This window comes from Camponotus floridanus, unplaced genomic scaffold (assembly GCF_003227725.1).
Source record: "Camponotus floridanus strain SB8 unplaced genomic scaffold, Cflo_v7.5 scaffold12, whole genome shotgun sequence".
In the NCBI taxonomy this organism is placed as follows: Eukaryota; Metazoa; Arthropoda; class Insecta; order Hymenoptera; family Formicidae; genus Camponotus; species Camponotus floridanus.
In genome coordinates, this window is record NW_020229237.1 from 2,615,050 (window position 1) to 2,627,495 (window position 12,446).

At 30.7% G+C, this 12,446-nt stretch overlaps 2 protein-coding genes across 2 annotated transcripts in view; both read right to left on the reverse strand.

Moving 5' to 3' along the window:
• Positions 1-8,086, reverse strand: part of LOC105259059 (ecdysone-induced protein 78C) — a 69,663-nt gene extending 61,577 nt beyond the window's left edge. Inside the window, exons 1-2 of the mRNA XM_011270776.3 lie at positions 7,614-8,086; positions 3,464-3,546 (exon numbers count right to left, since the gene is read on the reverse strand). Coding sequence (XP_011269078.1) covers positions 3,464-3,546; positions 7,614-7,702 — 172 coding nt within the window. The 5' untranslated portion in view covers positions 7,703-8,086. The remainder of the gene's footprint in view (positions 1-3,463; positions 3,547-7,613) is intronic.
• A 781-nt stretch (positions 8,087-8,867) lies between these two features.
• Positions 8,868-11,110, reverse strand: LOC105259058 (probable deoxyhypusine synthase). The gene is made up of 8 exons (XM_011270773.3): positions 10,995-11,110; positions 10,420-10,560; positions 10,065-10,339; positions 9,770-9,988; positions 9,503-9,695; positions 9,305-9,408; positions 9,101-9,226; positions 8,868-9,022 (listed from the first exon to the last, which is right to left on the reverse strand). Exons 2-8 carry the CDS (start codon positions 10,541-10,543, stop codon positions 8,894-8,896), a joined length of 1,170 nt encoding a protein of 389 aa, XP_011269075.1. The 5' UTR covers positions 10,544-10,560; positions 10,995-11,110; the 3' UTR covers positions 8,868-8,893.
• Positions 11,111-12,446: the final 1,336 nt, after the last annotated feature.

Sequence of the window (12,446 nt, forward strand, 5' to 3'; positions counted from 1 at the left end):
AATTAATGCAACCAGAATTTTTTCACAGTGAAGAATACTAGATATCAAAACTAATAAAATTCGAGCGAAACAATAATAATCGACAAGAATATTATACATGCATGTATGATAACTTTCTTTATGAGATTCTTGGAAAACTAAATCGATAATTAACAAAACAAAAAATGGAAAATCACACTGAGAAAAATCATTTGATTGCATCAATAAGGCGTATCTGATAGAAGACATTTTGATTAAATCAAGCAGAATTTCTAGTTATCATGATAAGACTCGATTTTTTATAATTAGAATGTTTAATAGACTTTACTACAAGAATTTATTTAGTATTTTCTAGTTGGATCTATAAAATTTCTTGTTATATTAATTAAACACGGACAGAATGATGCCATTTTTTTGTAAATTTAGTATTATTACCAAGAAAATTTGGTAAATTTAACAAAAAGAAAATAATCATACTCATTTGGTAATTCCTAAAAAAATTCTGATTCCTAAAGGAATTCTGATTCCATTTTCCAACAGACATACTGATTGAATCTACCAGATTTCTAATTAATGCAACCAGACTTTTTCTCAGTGCATTAATATCAAATATCTATTTAATAAAAACATTAGTTCAATGGTAACAATGTAAGCAATTAGTGATTTTTATTTCGATTACTCTGTTTCGTTCTTTTATATGCATTCTTCACGTCCAACTAATCTATATTGAAAGTGAAAGTTACGATGATATAATCTGTATTGGATCAGTTCGATGTAATCAAGACGCGAAAATACGTTTTAATAGCATACGAGACATGTTTACGCAATTAATTATATATAATCAGAGAGTTCTCCGGAAAAAATCTTGCGACAAATATATCAGAATGCAAAATTGATAAGAATAGCTTGCGATCGATTAATTTCCGATGCATCACTTTTTCAATTAATAGGCAAGGAACATAACTTGTAGAACAGCTCGATCATGGTAGGACGGTTTAACGCCTCCTCATTCAGCGAATATACTGTTATAAGTTTATACACATAATTATAGAGTGCTGGCTCTTATGCAATGTGATAATAATATATCGTCATCTCCGCGATTTACGTAGAGATATTCTTATAACTTGTAAATGCATTCTTAACTTTCTCATTGTTGAAAAATGAGATTTGATATACTTGACATATTTATAATAGTATTTATAACGAATTACATATGTTTCAGCTGTAAATATATTTTTGTATTTTTCCAGAGTTGTTTTTGGTAAAATAAAGCTATCAAATCCCGAATTTCATTTCTATTAATTATGACAGATGCATGATATATTGTTATTTTATATTATAATTTTTAAGATTAATTTCTTTTATAAGGCACACAAACAAATAAATATTATATATAAATATGTAAATAAATATCACAAAAAAGGTTATCGTTTTTTTATCTGTATATGCATAAATATTGAGAGAAATTGCATTGACTTTCCGGACGATGGATAGCAACAAGGCTCAATGCAATTAATTGGTTATTAACTGGAGAATTTCTCGAGAATTTCAGAAATTCTCCCTCAGCAACCAATTAGCCATTAGAATGTCCCGTCTACCGATCACCAGTGACCAAAAAGCCAATCTCGGTCTTAAAGGCGCATTTCATTTCATGGATTCTCAGCTCTAGGGGAACGAGAAGATACCGAATGAAAGGAAAGAGGGTGAGAAAAACAAGTCGCCTTCAATTAAAGCGGAGCGCGCGAAGGAAACTTCCGGTTGCGAAGATCTTCCGGCTCGCAGTAAAGCGTTCCGAAGCGATGGGATCGTAGAAGGGAATGAGATAGGTGGGTGCGCAGAGTAAGTGGTAAGGGAGTTGTAACAGACAGGGGTGGCGGGTTGGATTTGCGCGACGAGAAGCAACGGGGGCTGGAATACGAGAGAGGTAGGGGTCTGAAGAAAACACATAATAGGGTGGGGCGCTTTACTGCCGCTTTTGAATCGATCCAACGCCAGCTACAGCTGGAACCTCATCCTACCTTGCTCAGCAGAGGTGCTCATTCCCTCTCTCTCTCTCTCTTTCTCTGTGTGTGTGTATATCTTTCTATGTCTTGTGTATATCTTTCTATGTTCTTGTGTATCTCTCTATGTGTTTCTCTTTTCTGTCTTATCAGAAATTTTCACATGATACATGTACGACATCCGCGAACATTTTTTAATGATGGATTCTTCAGATAGTCTTTTTCATCTCGGTAAATTTTTCTCCTACATGAAAAGGTCGCGAGAGGATCATCACTTGTCGCAACTTTGCAACTTTCAATATTATGCTTAGCAAGTCTCAAATGAATATTTCTATTAATTCGGAAATTATACAAAAAACAAGGTATTTTTTTCTCTCAAACTCTCATCTTCGATATAAAATATATATAAAATATATTTTATATCTCTCGATATAAAAATCAAAGTTTTCTCAATTTTATATCTCGTTTACAATTTACAAAATTTTGAGATAAATCTCTTCTACTTCTGCTTTTACAAGTATAACCAGTATAAGTGCATTCGAAATGTCGGATAAAAATAAGGTAAAGTCCCGTAGGAACGAGAAAAAAGAGAGGGAGGAGGGGATTTATTTTAAATCAGGTTTCACAGGATCTTTTAGACAAACTCAATGCATGTACGTATATATGCAGCATGCAGAATTTGACTAACAATGGATTAACGCGAATTTTTTACTTTACAGATGCATGCGAGAAAAACCAGTTTGACGTGGATGCACTGCTCAAAAGAAATTTTGCATCTCTCATAATTTATATTTCAATTTAAACTGCATAACTGTCAATTTTTTCCATTGTTTTATTTTCGATCTGTCTTAATTTTCTATAATATTTTCCACATTATTAAATCGTATATAATAACAATCGATATGAAAAGAAATTGATATTTTTCTTTGGAGATCTAACAAAATTTTCAGATATTCATATATAAAAGCAAATTCTATAAAAAACAACACATACACATCAATGTGTGTGAACCAATTTTATAAAGTTGTTTTATAAAGTTAAAATTTGTTTTCAAAAAATTGTGATTAAAATTTTATATAACTTTTAGTAATTTTCTATAAAATATAGACATTAATTAAATTAATCAAATGATTACAGTTTAATTCTTATTTTACACTTATATTAATTTAATTCTTAATTCGTATTTTATTACGATCTTTAAAATTGTAAACGAGAATTTAAAACTTTTAAACGAGAATCATATTTCGGCAATTTAGTAGACAGAAAAAGATAGAAAAAAGCCACAAATAAATCCGATGCAAGAACGCAGAGTTAATTTCATTTATTTAGAAAATAATTGAACCATTTATACTTTTTACTACAGAGAACTTTTCTATATTAGGACACTTTATTTTTCCATCTTTATTTATTCTTTTGTATAAAATAGATTATTATGATCTCAAACATTTGATAGACGTTATTTATAATTATTTTTAAGGACTCACCGTTGTTGTTGCGTAGGATGGAACCTGGACTGGTGGCTTCCAAAGGGCTGCTGGGCTCGTCCGTGCTCGGTTCTCTCTTCACGCTAAAATGAAAATATTTATTATGCATTTAGACGAAAGACGCAAGAGATGAATATTAACTAAAAGTGGTTCAAGTTCGCGACTGCAGAATCCTTGCACGTTCAGAAAGGACAACAGGAAACGGTATTATTCGCCATATGACGCTCGATACCGCTCTAGCCCGGTCCTGAGACGATGCAATAAAAGGTTGACCCAGTTTTGACTTCGATTACCGCGGATCCCGCTTTAGGAAAGATTAATCAAGGCAAAACTGAGTGGGATAGAGGAGTAGAAAAATTGATAATGTGCATCCATCTCTTAAAAAGTCCGCGCATGTCATCTATATAATTGATTACAGTATTAACGTGTGAAAATCATTCGTACCTCTGAGTGAAGTTTATCGATTATTTTTATAAGAAAGGAGCTTTATAATATATTGTCCGAAAGATATAAAATTCTCGTAATCTATAGATTTTGAAAATTACCCAGAATATGTAAAATAAAATGAATAAATGATCGTGAGATTTAATTATCCCGAAATTAAATTAAATAAAAATTCAAAAAGATATCTATTTCAAATTTCAACTATGACAAATTTTTATATTCATTTATATGATTATATGGCTTATTATTATAAGACTTACTATTAAACAGAAATCTAAAAAAAAACTCCAACACTAATTTTCACGACAAACCAGTGTTCAATTTAATAAACAATCTATACAATAAAATACTAAAAACAATAAATTCAATATTATTTAATCGGATGTTATTCATTCGGATTATATTGTCCTGATAGCATTTCGTTATACAAAATATAAATATCCGATATATAACGTTACTCGATATCATGAACGATCTCCTACGTGAAAGAATAGTCGACATCATCCATATCATGTCATTCGTATTGCCGCTATTCCTAGTATCGTCGATAATTATCGCCTTTGGACGGATAGAATGAAGTGGGTCATCCGAAAATATCCGCGTCTAAAGGTGTCCGATCACACGCGCCGGATTTTATTCGTCCTGGCAGCGTAATTTCACGTCCTCGACCTAGCGAGCGCGTGTTTTATATATGACCGATAAGAGGAAGAGAGAGAATCAAAATATATAATTGTATAAAGAATATGATATTTTTAATATATATATCAAATAACACAATGGTACTAAAAGAATCAATCACAGGATACACGCGATCAAAATAAAATAATAGAGATTTCTTTATCCGTCGAAGGACATGAAGAAACATTCTAATATTAGAATTGCTTAAAAATAAAATATATCAAAAAAGAAGATATATATAAAGAGAGATATATAATATATCGAATATTTCAGAATTATGTTTATTTTGGATTTTTTCAGGAATTGAAAATTGTCTTTTTCTTTCCAGCAAAATTATTTATTTCACAAATTGAATTAAATTTGGAAAAAAAATCGATGATATTATATGTATGAATTATTATTATTGAAAATTAATTAGTAAGATTATTTTTTTATAATTATCACGCTAAAAACTGTTGCACACAAAAGTTGCAATAAACGATTTCATCAATTTACAAATAGATACAAGATATCTCGAGAAACATTTATTTGTACGTATACGCGTAATTACACAATGAATCCGCCCATTCCGCATCACCATGCGCATTGAATTAATTAGTATTGATTATTCGATACCCATTGATCTAATACATAGAGAGCCAGCTATTTTACTCACATTTATCAAATAGAAATGTGGTATAAAAAGAAATTAAATAATTTGCACGCATTAATTAGGTAATTATACTTATAATCAGTAGAATAATATCAGTAACATAATAGTTATACTTATTATAAACCAATAGTAGCAATTAATTCGAGTAAAGAGCAATTGGAAAATTTCTTACATGATTTTAATAAAGCAAATTTGCGCACATGGTCCTTTCTCTATTCAAAAATTATCATAGATTGAAACGCAAAGATTGAGAGGTGCTATGATTTCGGTAAAGTCAATTTGCAGTAATACTATTCAATTTTTCGTAAATTCAATTTCCGATATTTTTTCATTGTATTATAAAAGTATTGTAAAAATTTCACATATTAGATAATGAGCATCGAAATTATGTTAACTTTAATAGTAGGAAATCAACGTAACAGCAGTGCAATCCACACGGGAAATCTGAGATTTGATCTGAATTTAATTTTCTCACCTTTATTTTCCCCTTGAGATTTATATTTTTTTTCTAATATACAAGATGTTTCAAGAGAAATAGTAAATATTCTGGAAGGTTGTGACATATCGATTATTCCGAGTAAAAAAATTCATAACATGTGTCAATGGATGCGGAGGAGATACAGCTCCGTTTGAAACTGGCACGTACAAAGCTATTATAAGGGATATTAAACAACAATAAATGATTTATTGTTTGTACTCATCGACTACTTAAATGATACAAAACACACGAATAATTGACAAATTATTTACAGTAAATTTACAGTTTATATTAATTGTTAATCCAAAAATCTTATCGCCAATCTCAATGCATTTTACAATTCTTATGATAATATTATAGCATGTATAGTAAATTATTAAAAAAGAAATACAAAAAAAATATGTGTGTGTATATATATATATATATATATATATATATATAAAGCAATATGTATTATAAATTAGATCTATAGTTTTGTACGAATTATTTGACTCATTATTAAAGTAATCGATGCTATAACCTCCCAAAATATTTACTAGTATACTCCTAAAATACTCTGTCCAGAAGTGTTATATATATATATATATATATATATATATAAAATTGTATATATATATATATATATATATATATATATATACATAACACTTCTGGACAAAATTAACGCATAATTTTTTTTCACTTTTTCCTTAAAAGCTGATATTTAAATTTTAACAAAAAAATTTCAAAGAAAAAGTGAAAAAAAATTATGCGTTAATTTTGTCCAGGAATAATATATATATATATATATATGTATATATATATATATATATATATATATATATAAGATTGAATATCTAATATAATCTGCTTGATATGTATTCTAAACCATCTCTCCTATTTTTGCAAAATGAAGACGAGATATATCTCGAGAGAGATCGAGTATATTCACGGTGGCGCGCCTCGATAGCTCGTTGTGCTCGGCTACTTGCATTTTTAAATCAACAGAATAGCGGAGAGCGGACTCTCTCTCTGGACGCTAGAGTGAGAGGGGCGGTGCACTTAATGTGTGCATTATTAATCGGCGCCCGTGCGTGTATACCCCGCTCCTATGAGGTATATACGTATGTATGTATGTATGTATATACGCGGATCCATCTGTACAAGACCTTACGTTCGCCGTCTAACCATAATATCGCACAGCGCGCACGTCACACAAGTGACTCTCCTGAAGGCCGTGTGTACGTCACACACTGTCCAAGTGTATATCGTGTCAATAAAAGTCGAGTAAAATTGGTCCAACTTGGTGTCGTGAGAAACACACTTTGTCCGTCCTCGGTGGAAATGTCCGAGATAGGCGGATCGAGATGTATTAAAACCAAAAGAATGTAAATTGTACGAATACACTTGTTTGAATAATAGAGATAAATTCGGACCGCACACACATACATTTCAATCGCATATTTTAATTTTGAAAAATTTTCGGCATTTTATCCCAATCGATCTTTCGTTCGAAAAGTTATATCGGAAAATACAATCATTGTATATGTATTCGATATAAATGTGTGTGTGAACAAAATACACACGCACAAATACGATTATTTTATTATGATATTATATTAATGTTATTATATTTTCCCATGTTATATTCTACGTTGTTATGTTCGTGAAGTTGTTTACTATCTCTTGAATATTCAAAGTTAATAAAAACAGGTGAAATAACACGGGCAAATTTGCCGAGAAACCGGGCACAAATGAAACTATCCGCGCACATAATAATTACATACGCCCCGTGTAAATCCCGTAAAATCCGACGAGTCGAATTTTCGATTCGATAAAATGAAAACTGAAGTTTGCCGCGATCGTCGCGAATAGCATAGAAATTATTTTCGATCTCTCTCTCTCTCTCTCTTTCTCACCTGATGAAAGTGGAATCCGCGACAGGGCTGGAGGGTCTCGGCGACGAGCTCGCGGTGGACGCCGTGTTGGTCTCCTCCACGTCCATCATCGTTCATGCCGATGACGACCACCAGCACCACCACCGCTGCGGGAGGAGGGTTGATAACGACGACGACGACGGCAACGACGACGACAACGACGACGACGACGACAATCACGAGCGGTCGATGACGTATCGCGAACAGTAATCGGTTTCCGCGCGGGGGTGGCGAGTCAAAAATTACAGACCTTCGAAGGGAGTTTGACTGCCGCGGGAGAGTTCGACGGGGGATTCGGGGGTAGATCTCACACGCCCGTCGTCCGCGAACGCGGGCTCACGGGTGACAACTGACGAGCGGCGCTGTCACCCCTACCACCCCTGGCGAACCTGCGCCGCAGACACCTGCTGCGCAGTCGGGCCAACATTGCGCAGGCGTCGCTTGCCGCGTTCACGGCGTTTCCGAAATCGAACGCGGACACCGAAGGAACGCGTATTTTCCATCTCAAATGGGATCTTTAGGATGAAATGCGCGCGCGGCCATGTCGTTTTATTAAACGGAAGATTCGATTTTTCAATTACAGAATCCTACATTTTTAATATTTAACGAAATATTTACATATCTTACACATATTCTCTCAGTTCCTTTTATGCTGAGTATATGAAGAATTAAAATTAATTTTTTTAATAAATTCGACAAGAGTTATTAATATTATAATTATAAATATCTGTATTTTTTGCATTCATATATATATATATATATATATATATATATATATATATATGTGTATATTTACATTTATACATATTTATATCTAATATAGTACAGTACTCTTTGTATTTAAAAAAAAATTAATTTTAACTTTTCATAGATGTTTATTATAAAAGAAATCGTAAATATATATATATATATATATATATATATATATATATACTTTTTTGTGACTTCTTTTATTAACAAATATATGAAAAATTAAAATTAATTTTTTTATAAATACAAAATAAAATATACTATTTATAAATATAATAAATTATTATATGTATAGGGGATAATGTAATAAGTAATTAAATATCTAAATAAATAGATAGTTATGTTGCTTTTAGACATTTAAATATATAAAAACTGTTTCTTTTTCGTAATTTTTTTCAAATATTTATAATTATATACACATTATATAACATTATATAACACTATGTAACATTATATAATATTATATAATACATATCCAAAGTTTTATATTATAAATCTCTTTATTATATGTCTTATACACCTGCCTCACAGCTAGTATTGTTTGGTATTACTTTACTGGTATTGTCCCCCGAATAATGATAATATCTTCCGAAAGTTTCTCCTACTAAGATTGGAAATACTAAAGTAGCATCAGCACATACCTGAAACAACAAATTACGCAACTTAATTGATTACATAATTACGCCATTAAAAATTACCAATGGAGATAATTTTGTTACCTTAACCGGAGTAGCAGTCTTTCGAATTTTTCCCCAAGAAATCGCTTCCTCGGGTCGTGCACCGCTGTCGCTACCGTCAAATTCCGAAGAAGTATTGATGAAAACGGCATAATCCGCACCATTCCTCTGTAAGATGAAATATCGTTACTATCACGATATTTGTATGTATGTGTCCAAATAACATGTCAAAGAGAGTCATCTCACCATGAGATTAGCATTGCAGATGTGATGCTTTATCACGCCACCTCCGATAATTATCATGCCACTATTCACCGCTTTCATAGCTATCCGGTTTAATCTTTTGAGATCTTTGGAATATTGGAAATTTATTAATTCTAACATATATATATATATATATATTAAAATCAATATACATATTTAATAAATATAAATTACACTAACCTCCAATTATATCGAGTACAAGTCCTGGATTTTTATATGAGTGAAAAAACATCATATCACCAAGACTACCATCGGTCAAAGCCGGGCAAAACACTGGAATTTTATTTTTTGCAGCCCAATAATAAATTGAATCTTCATGATTAATCTCCTCGCCAAGTTTGGTTATCATCTTGGATGGAGTCCATAAAGTACCCTAAAGTTCGATAAACATAAAAACATACATTTATGCTGTAATTAACTTGCATAATAATATAACATTTTATATACCTTCTCCTTCTGCTCAGCTAACATTGCATCTAATTTTGGCATTACCCAATCCTCAAATAAACAATAATTGTCATTTGGTACTAATAAATTTCCAGTTCTGTTAAGTCCTTTCTCTCGAAGCTGCCTGTCATCCAAATAAAAGCTACCAACATATGTAGGTGCTAAACATTTAATGAAATCTTCTTCTATTCCACCTGCTGTAGTAACGAGGCAATCTATCTACAAACATATTGTTTATAAAATCATAAAGAATATATACTGAATAGAAGCATAAATCTCGAGTGCATAAATTTACCAATTTATGTTGTACAAGAAATCTTATAACTTCCCTGATGCCACTAGATACCATATTTGATGTATAACCCAAAAATATTGTACAATAAGATTTTCTTTTAATAAATTCATCCTCTTCCATTTGATCAATCTGATCTTCTGTGAGAGGAACGCTTCTTTGATGCAGCATTTTATTTACTTCTTCAATCGCTAATGCCAAATTTGTAGCTTGAAATCCACAATGTGTCATGATCTTAAATAATTCATGATAATCAAGTCCTTTATTAAAATCATAACCTAGAAAATTTTATTATTGTTATTACTTATATAGTAACAATAATAAGAACTCTTCTGGAAAAATATAGAGAAATAAAGACCTTTTACCGTAGGTGTATCAGCTGGTAGAGAAGTGCTAGGAACTAAAACAGCATTCTTTGCCATTTCTTCTCCTTCATCACATTTTCCTTTATGTACATTTTCTTTTATTTTCGTATCATCCATGATGATATCTCCCTAATCTTTCAAATATTTTTTAGTTTAACTTACAAGTAAAAATATAGTTTTACTAGAATGCACGAATTAATGCAACTACAATTGTAATAATACACAATAATAAAAATAATATTCTAATAATATAAATTCTATATATCAGTAGTTGTTGATAAAATAAATATGAATATATATAGAAGTATATAAATATATGGAGAAAATATACATGAGCTATAATATAATATGAATTGCGATACAACCGGCAATGATTAGGTTAAGTTAGGTAAAGACTAAGAATACTTTTAGTCAATTACCGACAATGATTAGGTTAAGTTAGGTAAAGACTAAAGAATACTTTTAGTCAATTACTTAACATCCGAAGAAAATGATTTCGAACATACATAAAGCACGCATGTAAAGTGTGTACAACTACTTTATACTGATATTAATATATAATATTAACCTATAGCTTCCGCACAGACACGAACTCAACGTAATCAATGGAAGCAGCCATATATAGGGTCTATTCGTTTTAGCTGCACTACTGCACTAGTGCAATAAGTTAGAAAAAGACAAACATACTTTCTTTCACTCTAACTAATTGCACTAGTGCAGCAGTGCAGCTAAAATGAACAGACCCATAATTTTCTTTTCCAGTGCAGAGAGAAGACTGAGAGATGTCAGGGCCTGCTTTTAGGTGATCCCTGAAAGCGATACTTTCTCTATGGACATTGAAAACGTGGACATGAACAAAGCCAATGTCCATGAATGTTCTCAGAGGGTATCATGTGCACAATTTCTGGTTTCGTTCCGTGCTATGTGCACGAAATATCGGTAATATCAGAATATAACAAGACACTTATGTATATAAATTGATAGTAAATAAATTATTCAATCGTGAAAGATACTGTAATCTTCCAATGTAATGTTCAAAGATGAAATAAATATTTTTCTATATTCATTGCCACGTTTATATATTTTTATTTACAAAACACAAAATGCCTGCTGTGGAATAAAAACATTTTTAACCGTTATTTCTATAAATCTTAATTAGCAATAAACTGATCTTTGATATTTATTAATCACTTTTTTAATTATTTAAAAAAGTTATTATATTATTAATTATTTACTTATTTATTTATTACTTATCTAATTATTAATACATATATAAAATTTGTCAAATTAATCATTGATTGTTCTAAAGTTTTTATAATTAAGATTAGAAAAATATAGTTGCAAAATATTTTAAATATCTCTTCCTTTATATAAAATATAAAGAATTCATATGTTCCATTCTAATATAGTCAACATTATTTATATACTTTTATTATAATTTTCTTACCAGCATAATATTTTTATGCTTAATATTTTATATAATAATAGTAGCGCGCTATATGTTACCGCTTTGTCATCATTCGCACGGTGGCTCTCGAGTAATAAAGTAGTGGTAAGAAACGCTTCGTATACTATAATTTTTTTACTAAACACGATTACGATTAGTATCAAAACATAATTTGCTATAAATATTAACAAAAATTAATTAATTAAAAATTAATTAACGACATGAAATTGTATCGCAACGATAAATCTTTATCGAATCGCAATCATTCATTACTGAGAATAAAAATTGAAACACGGGGTACGTAAAAGAGGATAAAAGAATTAATTATGTTATGATATTCATCATTGATTCTTATAAAATTTCTTTAACAATACTAGAATTAACTATATTTCGACCAATGCTTTAAATTTTCTCAATCCTTATTATTATAATTAAACAATATACAATTTAATCGAGAATCGAATAAATGATGATGCAAAATATTAAATCATCACTTAGATTGTTGCGATCTTTCCGGACAATAATTATTATTTTAATACTTAGAATCACAGATTTTAGGGAGTATCGCTTTCA